The 24,422-nt window shown below is 33.7% G+C and overlaps 1 protein-coding gene across 2 annotated transcripts in view; it reads left to right on the top strand.

Moving 5' to 3' along the window:
• The window catches only part of Hsd17b4 (hydroxysteroid 17-beta dehydrogenase 4), an 89,284-nt gene that overhangs the window by 51,450 nt on the left and 13,412 nt on the right, over positions 1-24,422 (top strand). For both annotated transcript variants that reach the window (XM_026379489.2, XM_026379488.2), the window contains 7 exons: positions 928-979; positions 3,577-3,648; positions 4,761-4,864; positions 9,398-9,463; positions 20,438-20,507; positions 21,120-21,226; positions 22,347-22,433. In XM_026379489.2, coding sequence (XP_026235274.2) covers positions 928-979; positions 3,577-3,648; positions 4,761-4,864; positions 9,398-9,463; positions 20,438-20,507; positions 21,120-21,226; positions 22,347-22,433 — 558 coding nt within the window. The remainder of the gene's footprint in view (positions 1-927; positions 980-3,576; positions 3,649-4,760; positions 4,865-9,397; positions 9,464-20,437; positions 20,508-21,119; positions 21,227-22,346; positions 22,434-24,422) is intronic.

The following is a 24,422-nucleotide window of genomic DNA, read 5'->3' as shown; positions in this document are numbered from 1 at the left end:
GCAGTTTGCTGTTTTAGTTATCACCCATGGTGCAGCACCCTGTTCTTCTGTTTGGATAATACAAGTGCAAAAAAAAAATATTTCAAAATTCTCCCCTCAGAATTGGAAATCATAAATAGTGGTCATATTCTGTGACTAGGAATGATAGCCACCTTGCAATTTGAATCCCAGTCTTCCCAATCTTGAGTTATCAGACTATGTGACAGAGTCAGGCAGGTAGTCCTTCATTTATTTTCCCATCTTTTTTTTTTCCTTCTGAGTTTTGGGGACTGGGAGACTGTCCCACTGCAGTGGAGTGCACTGATTTGGGTATAAGGATCAAGTTTTGCTTTTCCTACATAAGATGGTTTATTTTGCTTTGTTGCTATTAATTTATACAGTGCCCTTAGTATCTATTCTTCATAGATAATTTATAAAATAATGGTAAAAAGGGAATGTTGACATTGACAGTGCTTGCCTTTGAATATGCCTTAACGTTTCTTTTTGTGTTTTAGTTGAGTCATTTCTGGTTGGTATGTGTGACCTGAAATTACTTTACTAGCAGTGACCCTTTTGTTCACTTTTGCTCAACAAATACTTATTGGATACCTAATATGTTCCAGGCACTGTTATAAGCACTGGGAATAAAGCATAGTTTAGTGTCTCATTTTTGGCAAATAATCTATAATTATCAGTCACCAAGGCTTTGTGCATGCCAATAAAGAGCATAAATATATGTTCTTTGCTCCAAAAGTGATGGGTGTCTTCAGATTGGTGACTGATTATTTCTGAGTCACATGATTAAGAAGTAGTTCTTAAAAGCCAAACTGAGAGGGATATGATGGGAGAATGTGGACAATAAAATGTCACTTGTGATAAGCAATATCCAGAGCAGAAGCTATGGGACAAAGCAGTTGGCTAATAAAAATTTTGCTCATCTTAACGTAGGTTCTTCATGGGGAGCAATACTTGGAGTTATATAAACCTCTTCCTACATCAGGTGAGTACCTTGTACACGAATTCCATAATTTTCTAATTAACATTCCAAACTGTGCCATTGTCTTAAAGAGGAGTGATCCAGGGAAACATAATCAGAAATTACTATGTACTTATAAACCACTGGAGTAGGTTGACGTTAACTAGTATCTATTTTGTTTACTTTAAACTTTGTTCATTGATGTGGCTGTTATCAATGTAATATGCCTATTTTAAGTCCTCTGGGTATAAACCAAGAAGTGGGATAGCTGGATCAAATGATATTACATAGTTTTAAAGTTTACTTTCTAGTAAATGTGAAAACTGAAAATTCAAGATACTTGTGGTTTGGAACCTTTTTAAACTATAGAAAACCAAGAGCATGGCTACTATATGATTGTCTATTCATACAACATACCAATTGATGAGGCATGGGGTCACAGGCATCAGATGTTTAATGTTATCATCTCTTACTTGCTAATTTGTTAACTGCAGTGGTACTATCATTAGCTGACTTATCCCTCATCTAGGTAAAAACATAACCATTAGATAGAGCAGAAGAAACCTGACAAAAACACTGTTTTCCTTCACGAATCAGAACATGTTCTATCCAGCATATAGTGGTCTCTAGAGTCTCTGAGTTCAAGAGTTTTATCTTTATTATGTTTTTATATGATGTCTTTATTAGACATTTCTTTCTCAGTATGACTTCTATTATTAGTGCAAAACAATACATTATTTCGTGCAGAAGGTGAGACTGATAATGTTACCAGCCTTGATTCTCTAACAGAATATATAACCATCAAATCTCAGTATACATAAAATTACTTTTGAACAGTTAAGCATTAAATAAATATAATTATTATGACAGATTTCCAAAACAGAATTTCAGGTAGTTGTGGTTTAATTGTTAGTATATATTGAACCTTTTACTCCTAAATATTCTTTAACTAGATTTTTACCAATTTATAAAATGATATGTACTCAAAATAGAAAAATTGGAAACTAAAGAAAGGTAGATTAAGGAATCAGTTGTCTGGAATTATTCACTTTTAATATTTATTAGGTATTCATTATGTACCAGGCATTCTGTTAAGTGTTAGTAATGTAACTATGGAAAAAAATGTCATCCTTGCTTTTGCAGAGCTTAGAGTCTGTCTAGTAGACAATAGGCATTGGTAAACATTGTAAAATACCTTATAAATGGTAGGAGTGCACAAGGGAAAGTCTTTAACCTGCAACTTAACTTGGGGTTGGGGAAATCTTGGTGGAAATGAACTCTGAGCTGAGATCTGAAGGTTGAATTAGGATTTAACATTGTAAAGAGGAGATTGGAAAATAATTTAAGGCCAAGGGAGAAATACTATGTGTAGAGGTTTGGAAGTAAGAAAAAGCATTGGTAGTTTAAGGAAACTGAAAATAGTTCAAAAAAGTTGGGGAGAGTAGCAAGATTATGAGAGTAGAGAGCTAAGAAGGATCTTGGAAGGTCCCAAAAGTCAGATTAAGAAGTTTGAATTTCGTTATAAAGGCAATAAGTAGCTACTGAAGGACTTTAAACCAGAGAGTATATGAACAGATTTGGATTTTGGGAAGCATTACTCTGGCTTGTCTTTGTAATACTTCACATTCCTTTAATCATCTATCACATCCAGATAGTTACCAAATTATTTGAGTCTCTATCTTAAATACATCTAGAATTATTCTGTTTCTGTCTACGTCTGCTCCCAATTTTTCAACTTTGTTCTCTCACCTTCTGATTTCTCTTTACCTCTGCTGTTTTTTCCCATAGGCCCATCCACCTCACTGAAGCCAAAATTATATTTCTAAAATGCAAATGTGTTTGCGGCTTCCTTATTTGAAACCCCAAATGACTATCCCTAGAAATCAGGATGAAGTTAGAAATTTTTAGTATGACCTGGCTTCTACTAATTTATGAATACTCAAATCTTGTCATATGCTTATTTTCTGTGAGTCAAGGATGATGCTCACGTTTGTGGTTTGGCAGTTGGATGGTTCATTTCATTTCTTCATAAAGAACAAAAGAGAAAAGCAGGTTTTAAGAAGAAAAACCTGAGGATTTCACTCTTGAATAATGATTATCAGAACATAACCAGTTAAATGAGAGAATAGGGAGTCTTAGAGTAATTAGAAGGAAATAAAAGGTGTGATGACGCTACATCGAGTACAACCGTAGAAATGTAAAGTTGTGCTGCAGTATACAATGAATCAAAATGCATTCTGCTGTCATATGTACCTAATTAAAATAAATAAATTAATTAAAAAAAACTAATGGAGATTTGAGAAGGAATGGGATAAATGGTATTGGTGCTCAACAAATGTGGATGACAGAAGAGACCAGGAAGAGTCGTTGACATTGGAAGTGGTAACTTTTTAAATATCTAATTTATTAGAAGTGTTAATGTTTTAAATTTAGAGATTCAGGCATTATGAATTATTAATGTCAAATTTTATTTCTAATGAGTTCAGGAATATTACTTCAAATCATAATTTTTGAGTTTTGTTGAAATTACAGTAGAAACTATATTAAGTTATTTCATGTTTTAATATAATAATTTATGGTCTTTAGAATAGTCTACTTATTTATTTTACTTTTCATTTTAGGAAAATTAAAATGTGAAGCAGTTGTTGCTGATGTCCTAGATAAAGGATCTGGCGCAGTAATTCTTATGGATGGTAACTCACTTATAGTTCTCATAATAATATTGTTAAATTATTATGTAATATAATGCCTACTACAGAAATAGATTAATAAGTTTGTGTTTATTTTCCAGTTTGTAAGAAAGCAAGATTAGCTCTTTAAGAAAAGAGAAACAGGGTGGGGGAAGGAAGTATAATGGGACTAGAGCCAGGGAAGGTGGGGTTTTTTAAAAACAACATAATCAAAGCCTATGAAAAATATGGCTTGAATATAAATCATAGAGGAGAATTATGCTTGCTGGAGTATGTTTTTGGCAGAATAAATATTAGCTCTCAATTAATAGGCTGCATTATAGATAGTTTTCTTGTGTTAGCTATTTGGAACTTGTAATATATTTGGCCATAGTATCATTCTTCTAAATGATAGACAGATTCCTATGCTTGTGCATTTAAGCTTATAGAACTTGTAATATATTTAAACATCATAGCCACATTTCATCTTCAGTGAGAAAAAAGAATATAGTAGTTCAATAAATGTTGAAATAGTAGTAGTTCAACATGCTAAAGACACATTGCCTGAAATTTATTTTAAAGTTCAAGTAGAGGAGAAATATTTATTGTCAAAGACTAAAGAACAGGGGAACATTTGATATTGCTTGATATTTTGAATATAGGCCTTCTTGTTTTGTCATATATTGGAGGTTATGCAGATGCTCCTTTATTTATCATGGGATTACATGACAAATCCATTGTTAAGTTATTCCCACTTAGTTTCTCTTTTACATTCTGTGCTTCTTTTGAGTGCTTTGGCAGAAAGTTTGAAAGTCTGAACATGTTTACTTGCATTTTCTAGTGGAATTGTTTGAAACTTTTGTGATAGAAAAAATTAAAATATGAATGGCAGTTGGGGAGGTTTAGGAAGTGAAAAAAAACTGCTATTTCATAGTTGAGAAAAGATTTGAGAAACTTTTCTTTTAGAGACTGGTTTTAAATGCATTCAAATGAGAGCTTTGAAGTCCAAGCTAGATCATTGTAACTTTTGGAACCCTTTCATAATTGGATTTTATTTTTGGAATTTAATGGAATTGTGAACATGTTGGTTAATAAGTTATGTTTTTTTGGTGACTTTTTTTTCCTTTTATTTACAGTCTATTCTTATTCTGGGAAGGAACTTATATGCTATAATCAGTTCTCTCTCTTTCTGGTTGGCTCTGGAGGCTTTGGAGGAAAACGGACATCAGAAAAACTCAAGGTAAGGGATGGCTTTGTTTTATTGACACATATTTTTATATCTTTATGGGTACATAATAGTAACTCAACACATATAGATATTATATAATCATCAAACCAGGATAATAAGTGTTTGCATCTCTTCAAACATCCATTATTTTTATATGTTTGAAATTTTATACTCTTCTAGTTATTTTGAAATATATCAGATTATTTTAAACCTACAGTTACTCTACTGTGCTAAAGAAGAACCAGAACTAATTCCTGCACTGTTTCGTTGACCTTGAATAAACTTCTTCCCATTCTCCCTCCCTATACTGCCTTTCCACTTTTTTTTTTTAATTCTTTGTAGTTGTAGATGGACAGCATGCCCTTATTTTGTTTATTTTTATGTGGTGCTAGGGATCCAACCTAGTGCCTCACACGTGCTAGGCAAGCACCGTGCCCCTGAGCCACAACTGCAGCCCATGCCTTTCCCATTCTTTAAGTAACCACAATTTCATTGTGTTCTTCTATATGATTGACTTGTTAGTTTCCAGACAGGGGTAAGAACATGTGGTATTTGTCTTTCTGTGTTTGGCTTATTTTCCTTAACATAATGTCTTCCAATTTTATCCATTTGGCTGCAAATGATGGGATTTCATTCTTATTGGCTCAATAATATTAGATTTTTGTATCTTTCCCATATTTTCTTTATCCATTCAACCACTGAAGGGCACTGTAGTTGATCACATTTTTAGCTTTCTTTTTGGTATGTTTTCATCTCCTTTGGCTATATACCCAGTAGTAGAATTGCTGGATCATATTGTAGTTCTATTTTTAGTTTCTTTTTTTGGTACTGAGAATTTAACCCAGGGCTGCTTTACCACTGATCTACATCTAGCCCAGCTAGAAGGTAACTAGAGAGAATAGACGGCTGATAAGAGACCTTCTCCAGTCATAACTGATCTCAAAAACTACCTCAGCTGAGGCCTGAATTTAATTGGATTAGATTGTGGAACAATTTGTGCCCCAAGATATTTCTGAAAATAGAAGAGTCCATTGATGAATATTGGTGCCTAATAGCAGGAGATGATACAAAAAGAGGCAGAGAGTTTCATAGAGATCAGGGAGAGACAGTTGAAGAAAGCCCCGCTAAAATCATTGTCATTCCAGGGTGACAGTGTGCACACTCAGGCCTGCACACTGTGGAGGAAATAGATGTACCAAAGTGGTCTAATTTCTACACAAATAAATCATTAAACACTAACAAGCCATAGAAAGGGGAGGGGATTAGTGTCCAGTTGTTATACTATACAATTATCAGCCAAAGATTATAAGACATGAAAGAAATAGGAGAATGTTTCCCATAGGCAGGAGAAAAGAAAACAGATGATGACAATAAAACAAAACAAACAAACAAAAAAACCAGACAACAGAAACAACTTTTCCAAAGGACTTAAGACAGACTTTAAAGCAGCTATCATGAATATGTTCAAATGACTAAAAGAAACCATGCTTAAGTGATGATATTACTCCTCAAATAGAGAATATCAATTAATAGACACAAATTATAAAAAGGAACCAAATAGAAATTCTGGAGCTAGAAGTATAACTGAAATGAAAAATTTACTGTTGTAGACCCAACTGTAGATTTAAACTAACAAAAGAATCAAAAAGCTTGAAGGAGACAGTTTGATTAGTGATTATAGAATCTGAAGAACAGAGAGAAAAAAAAAAGGCTCAAAAATGTGGGACACCATTAAGTACACTAACAGTCATAGAATGGGTGTACCAGAAAAAGAGAAAGCAGCCATAAGAGGTAATGACTGGTTAAAGCACTAGTCTGCCTATCTAGGAAGCTCAACCAACTCCAAATGGATTATAAATCCAAAGAGATCCACATTCTGTGTATCAGAAAAAACATTTAAAGCCAGAACAGAGAATGCTTTGAAAATAATGAGAGAAAAATGACTCATCTCTTTAAAAAGCACCCCAATAAAATTAGCAACTGACTTTTCTTGAGAAACAGTGGAGGCTAAAGGACCATGTGGAAGATATATCCAGAGTGCTTAAAAGGCAAAAAACAGTCCCCCCATGAACAAAACAAAACACTGGTACCAAAGAAACTTATAACTAGCAAAACTATATTTCTAAAATGAAAGCAAAATAAAAAATTTCCTAGATAACAAGAGCAGAGAATGTATTGCTAGCGGACCTTCTTTATAAGAAGGACTAAAGAATGTTCTTTAGATTGATAGCAAATGATATATTATACAATTCCATTTATATGAAATGTTTAGCATAGGCAATCTTTAGAGACAAAGATAGCTAAGGACAGAAAGGGGCTAAGGATGTAGGGCAATAGATAGGGAGATGAAAATGTGGTCAAGTTGATTCTGGTGATGGTTACACAACTGTGAATCGCACATTTCAAATGGGTGAGTTGTATGTGAATTGTATCAACACATATATTTTTTTCCTTTGGTACTGGGGATTGAACTCTGGGATGCTGAACCACTGACCCACATTCCCAGGGTCTCACTGAATTGCTTAGGTCCTGACTAAGTTGCTGAGTTTGGTTTTGAACTCTCGATCCTTTTGCCTCAGCCTCCCCAGCTGCTGGGATCACAAGCATGTGCCAGTACACCCAGCTCAACATGTGTATTTTAAAAGTAATATCGATCAATACTAAGACAAGGGAAGCCATGTCTTAGGCCTGCATTTTAAAATTTTGTGACCATTTCTTGCTTGTATGTGTAAAATTACCTGGACAGCTATCAGATGATGATTATGTGGGGTTATACTTACCTATAGGTAGTGACTTACAAGTTGTTAAAAACCCTAATATAGGTTGGGCATGGTACCAGCATATAATGAAAAACTTAGAAGTGTAATTTCATGCTTCCATTTAAATTTCAAGATTTTAGTGAAGAGATTATGTTATAAAGGGTAAAGTATAAATCTGAGCTTATATTTGATTAAGTAAACACAACATACTATTTGTTTCTCTTTTCTAATTGTGTGTGCGTGCATGCTGGAGATCAAACCCAGGGCCTCATACAGGGAAGGAAAGTGCTTTATCACTTAGCCACATCTTCAGCCCTATATATTTATTTTAATTGGTTAATAATGAAGTAATGAAGGTCTGCTAGCAATACATTCTCTGCTCTTGTTTATCTAGGAAATTTTAAATTTTGCTCTCATTTTAGAAATATATAATTTTGATAGTTATAAGATTCTTGGGTACTAGTGTTTTGTTTTGTTTATGGGGGGACTGTTTTTTGCCTTTTAAGCACTCTGGATAAATCTTCCACATGGTCCTTTGGCCTCCACTGTTTCTAGTATTGTAAGCTAGATCCCTTTTTTAGATATTGTTGTAATAATTGAATAGAAATTTCTCACTAGCATCATTTGGTTCTTTCATAAAAAATATGAGCTTATGCTATGTCATGGTGAAGCCATCTGCCATCAACTGGTTGCTCTCCTGTTAACAGTAGAACTATTACGGCAGCACTGTCCATCTTACTTGTTCTTTGCATGTATTTTTATGACTGTGGCTTAAAATAGATTTTTGTAAAATAAGGGGTACATTTTGTAGAATAAGCTGTTTTCTAGACAGCTCAGTACTACTTAATGTATATGACTAAACAGTAAAATCTGGTTCCCAAATTGCACTGTTCCAAAACCTAGTAGAATGAACTGAAAATAAATACATGAATAAAACTTGCAGAGTGCATGCAACTGAAACGGTAATCTTTGAAAAGTAGTAGCCTCTTGTTTGTTTTTAGAAATAGCCACTTTCACCATGATTTTTTAAAAATTTTTTAGCATAAATCTGGGACTATGTGTAAGGTTGGCATTTTTATAGCCTAATTCTTTAACACTCTGAAAGAATAAAACTGGTGTTATTATAGAAAATTTACATATTAGAGACAAAAAATTTATTTCTCTTATAAATTATTGGAAAGTAGATATTAGTAGGTGTTAGCTATATATAGACTACAATTGAATTAATGTTAATTAAATGTGACTTTAATCTTTGATTTACATTAACTATATAAATTTGTACTCAGATTCTTTCTACATGCTACTATGTTTTCATTAGTACTTTTAAGTCTTGGCATTAAGTTGGTATTAAATTAGTATTTTTTGGTAATTGAGTTTAAAATGTATGATTTTGTTAAGATGCCAAATTAAAATATGTAAGGATTTTAAAAGACTGAATTTAAAATTGAATCTATTTAAATTGATTGTGTCTAATTGTTATAGTCATCATTTTTTACAAGGGAAAAACTGTTCTCAACTTTTTCTTAAAAGACCTGGAGAATGGATCTGATTATATAATTCCTTACATTAAAAGGGGTCAATTGAGGGACATAATTATGTATATGGAGCTAGGAGTTATGCAGTTTTAAATATCATAGTCTCCTAAACATAATGTATACAAAACTCCCCTTTATCTAATTTGCAGAGTTTATTATATTGAAACATGGTTGTTAATCAAATGCAAGTTTAGGTAAAGAGAATCATGAAACTTGTATTTAAGATTTAACATAATCTCTTTTGATTTTAGGTAGCTCTCGACGTACCTAGTAGATCTCCGGATGCTGTACTTAGAGATACCACCTCACTTAATCAGGTAAGGTTATTTTTGAAAAGTGATAAATCCACCTGACTGATGACAATTTTTTGTTTATAACTCTGATACCCTGTACTTCTCTGCATCCAGAAGTGTTGCCTATGTCTTCAACATAATAAAGGTATGTTTTCTGTGGTTGGAATTCATTCTTTATAAATTTTAGTTGTTGATTTTTTTCTCTACTAGATAAAAAAAAAAAAGTTTTTTCATTAGTCAGCTCAAATACCATTGTGCTTTGTGGCAATGCAGTACTTGCCTGAAAGAGACTGGTTACCTTATAGTGAAAAATTTCATGAAAACCTTAGAGGGCAGGATAAATGAGTTAAGAAAGGCAGGTATTAGTCAATCTTACCTTTTTGGGAAAGAAATCTGTGCCACATTGTTTGGAAGCATATGATTTCATGCTAACTTTAAGTGACAGGGAAAAAACAAAGCATTGTATGGTAGATGATTTAATTTTTTATATTTGGCATAACCAATTTGTTTTCTGATTGGGGAGGTAAAGTACCCTATCAGTTCACAAATTCTGGAGGCCTGATAAGATTTATTTTAGAAACAGAAGTTAACCATAAAGATGAGAAAAGCAAGTTTTCTTTTTGAGACCTCAAGATTCTTTTTTAATGTGATCACAAGAATAACAGTGTAGTTATTGAACAAAATTCTTAAACCTCTAGAGTTATACTGTGTGTTAGTGTGTAATAGCAGCAAATTATTTGTAATATTCATTTATTTTTTGTTGGTTTTGATGTGTTGATTTGAAAACTTTTGCAGGATTTGTTTCCTACCTGATATTTTCAAAAAGAACTAAGATTGATATATCTGAATTATGTTTTTTTTCTGCACTAAATAAAAGAAAGAAAACTACTTTATCCTTAGATTGTTTTTCTCCCCCTTTAAGTGTTTTTCATCTTTTACCGTAAGAATTCAGGTAATACATAAAGTTTAACAGAGAAATTAATTTGTTAGGGTATTATAAAACAAAAATGGTTCATGGTTTTATGGTTCAGAAAACCCAACACATGCTTTGTTATTATTCTTGGGTTATACTGAAATAAAAATGTTATCTTCTGTAGATAAAAGTTGGATAATTTCTTAGGTTTGAATTTCTAAACAGTTACTAGAGGGTTTTCTATCATTTTCTCTTTTTCAGATGATGAACTTTTTATTAGATTTTAGCAAGATTTAATATTTTGCTGTCTGATAAAGGATAGTTTCTAAGTTTCTTAATTTTTTGTATAAATAATGAGCACTCATTTGACAGTGCTTCTGAACCATTTTGTGTCATATAAATTTTCATAAATCAGTTTGCAACAAACTTAGGATAAATTTCAGAGAATTTGTGGACCATCTGAAACTGTATCTGTTCTGTAGGAAACACAAATCAAGTAGAAGAAATGTCACTTATTGTTATAGAGTGGAAAGGACATTTGGATACTGCAGAAGTAGATGTCAGTAGTAGCTAGGGCAGCTGTCTCAAGCAATGAATGGTTAAATTCAGTACTTTGATTTGTAGAGAAAGTGTTACATTCAGAGAAGGGATACTCATTAGGGAGTGATATACACAAGGGTTTAGTAGTAACCATGAGACCTTGCTGAACTAGGATGTTGTGTGGATATTCTCAGAGATGTAGGCCTCACAGTTTGTCAAAAAAGGGTTTGAAAAGTAATGATAGAGTGTAGGAGAGGAGGAAAACATGATGTGTGTTTAAGGACTAAATTGGAGCATTTATTGGAGGGTAGTGGAAGATGATTGTGGATAGGCAAATCTTTGAGGAGGAGGAAACAAAAAAAATATGCCATTACAGCAAACTTTGTGTTAAGTATTTTTTAATCAAATAACTTTTTAGTTGTTTCTTAGTAAAGAACTGACATCCATATTACGTCTGGAATATTCTATTTATAATGCCTTAAATAGAGATTCTGCAAACTGATATGGTAATACAGGTGAATTTATAGATTTTTATAATAAACAAAATTTAACTACAGTAGTCGAGAAAGACCAAACAATAAAGAGATAAGACTTTGCATTTGAGATTTAGAAAAAATATAATTTTCCCAGATACAAACCTGATACTATTTATTATACCTAATACTTGAGTTATCATTATTAAATTAAGTTAGTTTTTGGAACTACCCATTCTCAGTATTTAAAAGAAAAGAACTATTGTACATCTTCTGGTCTTATAACCTCAAAGAGATGAATTTACTGCCATGTTCAGGTCCAGAAGACTCCTTTAAACTTTTAGGCTCTATGGCACCATCACCTTCCTGTCACAACATGTTCGTCCACTTGAATGATCCTGGGAAGGTGAAAATTTACAAATTAATCATTGAGAAGCAGAAATAAATCATTGAGAAGTCCTAAAATAAAGCAGAACTAAATTACCATATGTGTTATAGCTACTACCTGCTTTTTTTTTTTTTTTTTTTTTTTTTTTTTTTTTTAACAATGATCTATTATTTCCCAGGACTCTTTGGGTTGACTGAGTGATCCTTGTGCTACAAATAGTAGTTTAGAGATGGCAAGGCTGAAAGCCTCCAAAATGGCTTCTTTTATAAGTCTAGGGCCTGCGCTTCTAGCTTTTGGCTGGGATGCCTTGAATTTTCTCCACTTAGCTTTCTTCATGTAGTGTCTCATCTTTTAGGGCCTTTCTGTATGGTCTTCAAGGGACCACTGTTTCATCCCTGGAGTTCTTTTCCTTGTAGTTCCTTCTTGTTAGTATACACAAAATCTAGCTCCCCAGCATTCTGATCTATATTTCTTTAATTCAGTGACAGCATTTTGCGATTTGGGTTTCTTTCTTGTGTTGTAATCTGGGAAGTACTATGAGGAGAAATCTGTGGTGATTGTAGAACACCTATGTGTATGTGTATGTGTATACATGTATTATTTGCTCTACAATATATGTACGTGTGTGTGTGTGTGTGTGTGTGTGTGTGTGTGTGTATTTTGGTCAAGAATCATAGTACTGCCGCATTTATTGCCCTTTTTTTAAAGAAAATAATTTTCTAGTTGTTTATAATGGAAGACTTAAGTCTATTCCAGGTACTCATCATAACAGTGAAAATCAGAAGTCCTATATATATTTCTTCCTGTCCCGAATGCTTCATTTTCTTATTTAATCTATTAGTTTTTCTATTGGTGTTCTTTGCCTTCCACTTGTTTTTTGTATAAGAAAGAACTTATTTTTACTTTTTTTTCTTCCCTTTTTATTATCCCCATTTTTAAGAATACATTTTTACTTTTTCAGTGCATTTAAAATTTATATATTGTTTGCATCATTTTCTATCTTTGTCTTCATCTTAATTTATGGTTCAATATGACAGTCATTTGTCTATGCTGCTAAGTTATTTTTGGGTTGGATGAAGCTCCTCCTGTAGGAGGTTCTTTAATGACACTTGGCTGGATATGAAATCTCATTTCTTAAGCATTCTGCTCCATTTTTGCCTTGCTGTGAATATTGTTTTTGAGAAGTCTGATGCCAGTCTGCAAGTTAGAAGACATTTGGTTTTTTGAGGTCCTCAACATTTTCTTTATCTTTAAAGTTTGAAGGTTTCATTGCTCACTGAATATGTATATTAAGATCTTTTAAAGGATTGTAATTTTAAATATTAGCTTTCTTTCAGTTTTTTCTTTCTTCAGCTACTCCAGGTATATGTTAGATCTTTTTCTTTCAGTCATTTTCTCTTTTCCTTTTAATTCCTTCTTGTTCTCCTTTTCATTCTCATGGTTCTGTCACTCCCTTTCTTCCACCCTTATCACATTTTTATTTGAATATCTTCTCCTTTGGGTACCTTGTAATTTAGTATTCATTTTAAATATGATTTTTTCTTCTATTTTTTGTAATTATATAAGGAGGACATATTTATTATGAATTATTGATTTTATAATTACTGCTGCTGGTATTCACATTATTACACAATGAAAATCTTCTAATATACAGTGCACTTCACCCTGAGCTGGTGAATAGATAGAAAAATAAAAATAATAAATTGCATTACACTATTTTTTTGTTTTCTTGATTTCCATTTTTTATTCTAATTTGTTATATATGAGTAGAATGCATTACAATTCATATTACACATATAAAGCACAATTTTTCATATCTCTGGTTGTATACGTATACTTTGAAAAATGATGTCCATCTTATTCCACCATCATTTCTAACCTCATGCCCCCTCCTTTACCCTCCCACCCCTCTGTCCTATCTAGAGTTCCTCTATTCCTCCCATGCTCCCCCTCCCCACCCCACTATGAATCAGCCTCCTTATATCAGAGAAAACATTTGGCTTTTTTGGGGGGCGGGGTGGTTGGCTAATTTTGCTTAGCATTATCTTCTCCAACTCCATCCATTTACCTGCAAATGCCATGATTTTATTTTCTTTTATTGCTGAGTAATATTCCATTGTATATGTATCTCACATTTTTTTTTATCCATTCATCTACTGAAGGGTATCTAGGTTGGCTTCACAATTTAGCTATTGTGAGTTGTGCTGCTATAAACATTGATGTAGCTATGTCCCTGTGGAATGCTGTTTTTAAGTCCTTTGGGTATAGACGGAGGAGAAGGACAGCAGAGTCAAATGGTGGTTCCATTCCCAGTTTTCCAAAGAATCTCCATACTGCTTTCCATATTGGCAGCACCAAGTTGCAGTCCCACCAGCAGTGTATAAGTGTGCCTTTTTCCCCACATCCTTGCCAATACTTATTGTTGTTTGTATTCTTAATAGCTGCCACTCTGATTGGAGAGAGATGAAATATTAGAGTAGTTTTGATTTGCATTTCTCTAATTGCTAGAGATGTTGAACATTTTTTCATATATTTGTTAATCTCATCTTCTGAGAAGTGTCTGTTCAGGTTCTTGGCCCATTTATTGATTGGGTTATTTGTCTTTTGGTATTTAGCTTTTTGAATTCTTTATATACCCTAGAGATTAGTCCTATGATGTGTTAGGGGTAAAAATTTGCTCCAAAGATGTAGGCTCTTTATTCACTTCACAGATAGTTTCTTTTGCTGAGAAGAAACTTTTTAGTTTGAATCCATCCCATTTATTAATTCTTGTGCTATAGGAGTCTTATTAAGGAAGTTGGGACCTAATCCGACATGATGGAGATTAGGGCCTACTTTTTCTTCTTTTAGATGCAGGGTCTCTGGTTTTATTCCTAGGTCCTTGATCCACTTTGAGTTGAGTTTTGTGCATGGTGAGAGATAGGGGTTTAATTTCATTTTGTTGCATATGGATTTCCAGTTTTCCCAGCACCATTTGTTGAAGAGGGTATCTTTTCTCCAATGTATGTTTTTGGTGCCTTTGTCTAATATGAGATAATTGTAATTTTGTGGGTTAGTCTCTGTGTTCTTTATTCTGTACCATTGGTCTACCAGTCTGTTTTGGTGCCAGTACCATGCTGTTTTTGTTACTATTGCTCTGTAGTATAGTTTAAGGTCTAGTATAGTGATGCAACCTGCTTCCCTCTTCCTGCTAAGGATTGCTTTAGCTATTTTGGGTCTCTTATTTTTCCAGATATATTTTCTAACTGCTTTTTCTATTTCTGTGAGGAATGCCATTGAAATTTTGACTAGAATTGCATCAAATCTATATAGTGCTTTTGGTAGTATGGTCTTTTTGATAATATTAATTCTGCCTATCCAAGAGCAAGGTAGATCTTTCCATCTTCTAAGGTCTTTTTAAATTTCTTTCTTTAGCGTTCTGTAGTTTTCATTGTATATGTCTTTCACCTTTTTTTTTTTATTAATTTGATTTCCAAGTATTTTATTTTTCTGGGGGCTGTTATAAATGGTGTAGGGCTGAGGATGTGGCTCAAGTGGTAGCACACTCGCCTGGCATGCGTGAGGCACTGGGTTCGATTCTCAGCACCACATAAAAATAAAATAAAGATAAATGGTATAGTTTTCCTCGTTTCCCTTTCAGAGGATTTGTCACTGATATACAAAAATGTCTTTGACTTATGGGTGTTGATTTATATCCTGCTAATTTGCTGAATTCATTTACTAGTTCTAGAAGTTTTCTTGTGGAATTTTTTGGGTATAGAATCATGTCCTCAGCAAATAGTGCTAATTTGAGTTCTTCTTTTCCTATCCATATCCCTTTAATTTCTTTCGTCTAATTGCTCTGGCCAGTGTTTTAAGAACTATGTTAAATAGAAGTGGTGAAAGAGGGTATCCCTGTCTTGTTCCAGGTTTTAGAAGGAATGCCTTCAATTTGTCTCCATTTAGAATGATGTTGGCCTGGGGCTTGGCATAGATAGCCTTTATGATGTTGAGCTATGTTCCTGTTATCTCTAATTTTTCTAGTGTTTTGAATTTGAAGCGTTGCTGTATTTTGTTGAATGCCTTTTCTGCATCTATTGATGTGTGATGAATTAATTATATTTATTGATTTCTGTATGTTGAACCAACTTTGCATCCCTGGGATGAATCCCACTTGATCGCAGTGCATTATCTTTTTGATATGTTTTTGTTTTTGGTTTGCCAGGATTTTATTGAGAAGTTTTTGCATGTATGTTCATTAGAGATATTGGTCTGAAGTTTTCTTTCTTTGATGTGTCTTTGTCCAGTTTTGGGATCAGGTGATATTGGCCTCATAGAATGAGTTTGGAAGTGCTCCCTCTTTTTCTATTTCCTAAAATAAATTGAAGAATATTGGTATTAGTTTTTCCTTAAAGGCTTATAGAAGTCAGCTGTGTATCCATCTGGTCCTAGGCTTTTCTTGGTTGGTAGGGTTCTGATGGCATCTTTTATTGGTCTATTTAAATTGTGTATATCATCCCGATTCAATTTGGGCAAATGATATGATTTAAGAAATTTGTCGATGCTTTCGATATTTTCTATTTTATTGGAGTACAAGTTTTCAAAATAATTTCTAATTATTTTCTGTATTTTTGCAGTGTCTGTTGTGATGTTACCTTTTTCTTCATGTATGTTAGTAATTTGAGTTTTCTGTCTCCTTCTCTTCGTTAGCATAGCTAAGGGTCTGTCAATTTTATTTTTTTTCAAAGAACCAACTTTTTGTTTTGTCAATTCTTTTCAGTTGTTCCTTTTGTTTCAATTTCATTGATTTCAGCTCTAATTTTAATTATTTCCCTCTTCTGCTTTTGGTGTTTATTTGTTCTTTCTCTCTGGCTTTGATATGTATGTAAGGTTATTTATTTGTTAACTTTTTCTTCTTTTAAGGAATGAACTCCATGCAATGAACTTTCCCCTTAGTACTGCTTTCATAGTGTCCCAGAGATTTTGATATGTTGTGTTCGTGTTCTCATTTACCTCTAAGAATATTTTAATCTCCTCCTTAATGTCTTTTGCAACCCATTGTTCATTCAGTAGCATGTTATTTAGTCTCCGGGTGTTGGAGTAATTTTTATTTTTTATTTTGTCATTGATTTCTAATTTCATTCCATTGTGATCTGATAAAATTCGGGGTAGTATCTCTACTTTTTTGTATTTTTTAAGAGTTGCTTTGTGGCATAATGTATGGTCTATTTTAGAGAAAGATCCATGTGCTACTGAGAAGAAAGTGTATTCACTCATTGATGGATGAAATATTCTATATATGTCTGGCAAGTATATGTTATTGATTGTATTATTGAGTTCTATAGTTTCTTTGTTCAGCTTTTGTTTGGATAATTCATTCAGTGGTGAAGAGGTGTGTTAAAGTCACTCAGAATTATTATATTGTGGTCTGTTTGACTCTGGAACTTGAAAAGAGTTTTTTGATGAACATAGATGTTCCATTGCTTGAGGCATATGTATTTATAATTGTCATGTCTTGTTGGTGTATGGTTCCCTTGAGCAGTATGAAATCTCCTTCTTTATCCCTTTTTGGTTAACATAGCTTAAAGTCTCAATTTTTGGTGTAAGGATGGAAACCCCTACTTGTTTCTGCAGACCATGTGAGTAGTGTGATTTTTCCCAATCTTTCACCTTCAGTCTGTGGATGTTTCTTTTTCTATGAGATGAGTCTCTTGGAGATAGCATAATGTTGGGTCTTTTTAAAAAATCCAATCTGTCAGTTTCTATCTTTTGATTGGTGAGTTTAGGCCATTAATATTCAGGGTTATTATTGAGACATGATTTGTATTCCCAGCCATTTTTGTTTTTCTTATTTAGTTTGACTTGGTTTCCCCTTTGATTAGTTTTTCCTTTATTATAATACCTCCCTCTGCTGATTTTCATTTCCTCCTCGTGGAATGTTTTGCTGAGGATGTTCTGCAGGGCAGGCTTTCTAGTGTAAATTATTTTATCTTTTGTTTATCATGGAAGGCGTTTATTTCATTATCAAATCTAGTTTTGCTGGATATAAGATTCTTGGTTGGCATCCATTTTCTTTCAGAGCTTGATATATGTTGTTCCAAGATCTTCTAATTTTTAGAGTCTAGGTTGAAAAATCTGCATATAATTTAATTGGTTTCCTCCTCTATGTAATCTGATTCCTTTCTTTTGTGACTTTTATAATTCTCTCCTTTATGCTAGGCATTTTCATTATAATGTTCCTTGATGTGAATTTATTGTGATTTTGTACATTTGGCATTTTGTAGGCTTCTTAAATTTGGTTTTCCAATTCATTCTTCATGTTTGGAAAGTTTTCTGATAGTATTTCATTGAATAGATTGTTCATTCCTTTTGTTTGGAACTCTATGCTTTCCTCTGTCACAATAACTCTTTTAATTTGGTCTTTTTATGCTATTCCGTATTTCTTGAATGTTCTGCCCATGGTTTCTTACCATTTTCTTCACAGTGTGGTCTATATTCTTTTCAGTTTATATATTTTGTCTTCATTATCTGAGGTCCTATCTCCAAGTGGTCTACTCTGTTGGTGATGCTTTCATTTGAACTTTTAATTTGGTTTATTGTTTCTTTCATTTCAAGAATTTGTTTGGTGGTTTTTTTTCAGGACCTTTATCTTCTTGTTAAAGTAATCTTTTGATTTCTGTGCTTGCTTATGTAGCTCTTTGTAGAAATGATCTTTTACTGCCTGTATTTGTTCTCTTATATCATCCTTTAATTCACAGAACATTTTAATTATGTTCATTCTGAACTCCTCAGTCATTTCTTTTGCTGTGCTGGCCATGGACTCTAATAATGTAGCATGTTGGTTTGTTTGGCGCACTTTCTTCCCTTGTTTTTTCATGTTGTTCATGTCTCTTCCCTTCCAGCACTGTGGATTCAAGGTGTTATCATTTTTACCCCATATGCTTATAGTGCTCCTGCAGGGTTCCGATGCCTCTCCTTTAAGGAGGGGAAGAACAATGTTAACAGATCCCAAATACAAACACTATATAACCTTAAACCAAGTAGTTGCTATTAAGATATTTACAGCTTGGTCACAATATACAGAAATGGTGAGTTCAATTATTATCTTTAATATAAACTGTAGGTTTGCAAAAGGGTTTACAGTTTCTGATGATGGACAAAGAACCGGGGGTGAGGTGTATGATGAGATTTGGGGAGGGGGTAGGAGGTAAGGATTTAGTTATTAGAGTTTAGGAAGTGTGAAAGAGGACTCTAAAGAAGATGGTTAGTAGCAGGTGAAGAGGAAGTGATTTTAGGTAGACAAGTAAGTGGGAAGACAGTAGAGTATACAAAACATCAATATTAAGAAAAATAAAAAATGTAAAATAGGAGAAGAGATTATACAACACAACTGTAATATACTATTAGACATCCTAGTCCTCAGTATCCTAATTCGTGCAAAGTACTTGGTTTCACATGTGTTGGGGATATGAGGGCAGGAGAATAGAGAGGGAGAGAGGAAAAAAAAAAAAGACCTCGAATGAAGAAACAAGGATTTTTTTTTGGGGGGGGGATAGAGATCAGTATCTTTCCTGCTTCCCTCCTCATCCAATAGGTGGGGTTGTCTCTGGTTTGCTGGTATCTCCACCCTCAGGATGGTGAAGGTTACCAGGTTGGGAGGGGTGGTCTTGGGTGCAGGGCACCTGGAAGTGGGTTATGGCATCTACCTGTCCCCTATGGGACACCTCACCCCAAGGTTCTCCTTTGGGGTCCACTTATGTGATGTGGGCATCTGGTCTTATCTTCTTATATCTCCTGTAGGCCTCACAGTTCCTGCTCTCTAGTTTCTAAATTGTATCTCACTCATCCTCTCCCTTTCTACTTCCTAACTGGAGACCTTTCTCTCCTGAGGTCTTGTTGGTGCTAAGCATCTGTCTTGGTGAGCTGTTTTGTATTGGGCAGTCACTGTGCCGTTAGTGGCTTCCAGGGAAAGGGGGATTATAGGTACCTGCCCAGCTGGAGTTCAAAACTGGGAGTTGCCCCAACTAAAGGTGGCAACAAAGGTGACCCAAGATGGAGGCAGCTACTTTCAGGGTTGGGGAGTCAGATCGGGTTGGGGGAGCGGGTGATGTCATTGGGTGATGATGTGTTCAGAGATTCAGCTCTGTGGCACGCAATATTGTGGCTGTCAGTGTTTTAAGAGCCTGTGCTATGTCTCCTGGTGCAGGCAGGCTTCCGTGCGTAGGGGACTATGGCAGTCCTTTCAGAGTTCCAAGGTGGAGGATACCGGGGAGCCCCATGTTGGTAGATGAGGGTCCACAAGGGAGTGGCAGCCAGAGTTTTTATGTGTGGGTAGCAGTTGGATGGTCCTGTGTGTGATTGGCATCTGGGATTCCTGTACAGATAGATAGTAAGGAGTCCTGCCCAGGTGCTGATGCTGGTGGTTCTATTGGGGCACCAGGGAGCCCTGCGTGAGCAAGTAGTCGGGGGCTCTGCTCTGATGCTGAGTGAGGCCTGGAGCCCTGTGCTGCACGGTGGCCATGATTCCTGGGCTGGTACAGCTGTGGGGGTCCTCTATCACTCCCAGTGAAACAGTATTCCCACTACTTTAATCACAGATCACAGAGTGACACAGAATGCTGCTTCCCTTTAGCCCGCCATCTTGGATCTCCCATATTTCCTATTTTAAATGAATACTAGTGACTTTTAGGATTCTTTCTTCACAGGCTGCTTTGTACCGCCTCAGTGGAGACTGGAATCCCTTACACATTGACCCTAACTTTGCTAACCTTGCAGGTGAGTTGATAGTCTATCAATGAAGAATGTTAGCTGCTGCTACTTATGACAGGTAATTTGAGTAACATTTTTTAAAAAGATCTCTTATTATATTTATGCTAAAGATCCATCTATAACTAAAAATATTTTTTAAAACTAGTTATGGAAGTAGTGTTCGGAAAATGATATACTTGAAATTCAGGTTATGGTGGAGTGAACTCCTGCTAGTGTAAGATCTAGAATAGGACTATGGGGAAGGCTAAGTTAACATAAAGGACAAGGATATTTCTTAGAAGAGAGCAATGACAGGGAGGAATCAACGGTGTGTGTACACAGATTTTGAAATAGATCACCATGGGTGATTTCATGTCACAATTAAAACTAATAATTCTTTTTTCCCCCCAGATCTCACATCCTTTTCTTATTTATTAATTTCATGATTTTCTATCAGAAACCATTATTTGCAAAAAATATTTTCCATGTTTCTTAAAATAGATGGTATAGTTCAGGCTAATTTAAAAACTATTTTAAAAATCCTGAATTAACTTGGTACTTTTTTTTTTTTTTTTTTTTTTAACATGAGATTGTCTATATCCACCTAAATTCTGTATTTTTTTTTTTTTTTTTTTTTAGGCTTTGAGAAGCCCATATTACACGGATTATGTACCTTTGGATTTTCTGCCAGGCATGTTTTACGGCAGTTTGCGGATAATGATGTGTCAAGGTTCAAGGCAATTAAGGTATATGAACATTATTATGTAATTTGAATATTAGTTCTTTATTTTCTATGATTAAAGAAGTTTAGTGTTTAAAATAAGTACTATATTGCAACAATAGACATTTTAATTATTTCATTGAGTTGGCAGTCTGCACATTTTCCTTTTGTAGCTATAAATAGCTGTTTTACCCATGTACCACAAAGGATATCCTATATGGTTTTTTGGTGTTTTTTTTTAATTGCTTTTATTTTTTTAAATACATGACAGCGGAATGCATCACAATTCTTATTACACATATGAACACCATTTTTCATATCTCTGTATATAAAGTAACATTGGATTATTTTATAAATTAGGTGTATACATAGATATCAGCATCTGTTTTAAAAAGATTTTCATTTTTCTTTTTTGTAATTTCCGTTAATTTAACAGAAAATGTAAAGTAGCTGTATTTGAACTCTAATAAACATGCTTTCTGTAATGTGATGGCTGCATATTATTTTTAGTTTTTATACTTTTCAAATGTTTATCCATTTTAAATAAGAGAAAATATCCGTGCTCTCAGTATTTTTGCATAAAGTCAAAAGATGTACACTTAAAAGTTTTTGAAGGTACTCGATATTGCCTTAGATATTTTATTAGTTTATACCCCATGCAGTAGTGAAAATGCATTTTCTAATCTCTTGCCCTTGATAACATTGTTTTCATGCTCTTTAGTATCGCTATGTTTAATTATCTAATTGTGTACAGATTCAATGAAATAATATAGAAAATTATGAACTAGTAAGAATTACTTTGCTTTATATACCAGTCAGTCCTTATACCCTGACTTAGACCATGTTTAACTCTTTAAGTACCTGTGGTTGTTATGTAACTCACCTAATGATTATGGTTTTGTTTCTTGATTTGTCAAGATACTTCGTAGTATCTTGATTCAAATTGATTCAATATTTGAAAGAATTTTAGCTTATTAATGCAGTATCTATAGTATTTCTCTACTAATTTGTTGATAGTTTGAGTTTAAATATTTTTAAGCCTCTATTTTCTTTATGTTCTCTAACCACCCTAGTTTCCCCTCCCTAGTATAATAGTTTTATTTTAGGACTTTTAATCCCCACTTTCTTTCCCCCCTCCCTAAAAGACTCGTTTTGCGAAACCAGTATATCCGGGACAAACTCTACAAACTGAAATGTGGAAGGAAGGAAACAGGATTCATTTTCAAACTAAGGTATGAATAATAAAGTTACTTTGCTCCTGATAGCTTTTGTTATTGTTGTTAGTAGTATGGATGTGAGAAAAAACATATTTTTATCAATAGTATCTTTGATTTTTTTTTAGCATTGTAGTTATACATGGAATTTGATTCACTTTATTTTAGTTCTAAAATAATTTTGCTGAGATAGAGACAAAACTAATTTCCTACAGAACAATAAGATTCTGTTTTTTTATCTGGACAGAAATCATATATCTTGATTATATAAAAATTCACACATTGCAATGTAATCTGGGCCTAATGAATTCATTTAGTCCCAGATGTGGAACACCTATAAAAACTTAATATTGAGTAACAAATAACATCACTTATGGTAACTTTGAAAGAATATTTGAATATTTACTGTGTTTGCATAATTGGGAAACCTGAGCTTAATCGTTTAATACATAACAAAGCAAATAATGGTATATCTCCCTATAGAGTTAATTTTGGAATTAGCAATGTTCCACTAAAAGAGAAAAAGGACATGCAATCACTGTTTTATTTGTGAGATTTAAAAAAAAATATGCAGGTGCACATCTGTAATTCTAGCTACTTGAGAGACTGAGGCAGAAGATTACAAGTTTGAGGCCAGCCTAGGGAAATACTGAGAACCCTGTCTCAAAGAAAAAAAAAAAAAAAAAAGCTGAGGATTTAGCTTAGTGGTAGAGCACTTGCCTAACATGTGCAAGGCCTTGGATTTGATTCCTACTACCACAAAGCAAAAACAAACTGTCTGGTCATTTTGTACTACATAAAGCAGGTTTAACAACTCTCTTAACTGTAAATAGGCTGTACTATAAACTTTAAAATGCATTACAACATTAACCCTAACCCTAACCCTAACCCTAACCCTAATACAAGAGAATCTAGGTTCTTAAGAAAATCTTGATGTCATTGTTTGCTCATGGCCACATAGTAAGTGGTTGAGCTGAGGTATAAACCCAGATCAGCCTGATTCTAGGAAGCACCCTCTTTTAACTATCTTTTTTTATATTCAAATTGATAACTTTGAAAAATTTTGCTTATATGATTGCTTTAGTCCTAATTTCTTCCTGATGCTTATACTGTTTTCCTGCCTAATCTATGCATATATTCTTTTCAAATTCTTCTTGTTTTAAGGACTTCAAGTTCTGCCTTACTCTTAGAGGCAGTCTCTTACTCCTCCCCTCTTTCCAACCCATATGTACACACAGTTACTATCTGTGCCACATATTCTAGAGCCCTCTTGTTCTCTAATTGTTTTGTGTAAGTTTAATTTTTCAGATAAGGTTATGAACTAAAAGTGTTGAGAACCACGACGGTATCAAACAGTGCTAGCAGTGAACAGTACATACATTTCTGTGAATAAAAACTTAACAGACCAAGAAGTCATTCTTGCAGTTTTAAGCATGCCTTCTTATCCTTTCAGTATATTTGTTATTTTTCCCATAGTAATTAGAGATACTCTTTTTATTACTAATATATATAAGACTCCTTCCTTCCTGTTACATTTAAACCAATGTTTTAAAGTGCTGTGCTTGACTTGTTTGAGAAAGTACTTTACTAATATGCATTTTGTTCATTTTTTGTCTCTTTTCGTACTTTTCACTATATTTAATTTCAAGTAGAATGAACAAAATTATTTTTTTCTCTAAAGTATGAAGGGAAGTAATTAAGAGAAAATTAGCTTTTTTTAAAAATATTTTATTTTTTTTAAATACACGGCAGCAGGGAATGCATTACAATTCATATTACACATATAGAGCACAATTTTTCATATCTCTGTATATAAACTATGTTCATGCCAATTTATGCCTTTATACATGTACTTTGGGTTTTTTTGCATTACAATTTTTTTTATTATTAGTTCAAAACATTACATAGTTCTTGATTGTTAAAAAATCGAAGTTTTAATAAATGCTTCCTTAAACTTATTGGTATTGATACAAAAGGATAGGATAATTTCTGTGAAATAGCCATTGG

This window comes from Urocitellus parryii, chromosome 1 (genome assembly GCF_045843805.1).
Source record: "Urocitellus parryii isolate mUroPar1 chromosome 1, mUroPar1.hap1, whole genome shotgun sequence".
Taxonomy (NCBI): domain Eukaryota; kingdom Metazoa; phylum Chordata; class Mammalia; order Rodentia; family Sciuridae; genus Urocitellus; species Urocitellus parryii.
The sequence above is the reverse complement of the archived record's forward strand: the minus strand, read 5'-3'. Positions and strand labels throughout refer to the sequence as shown.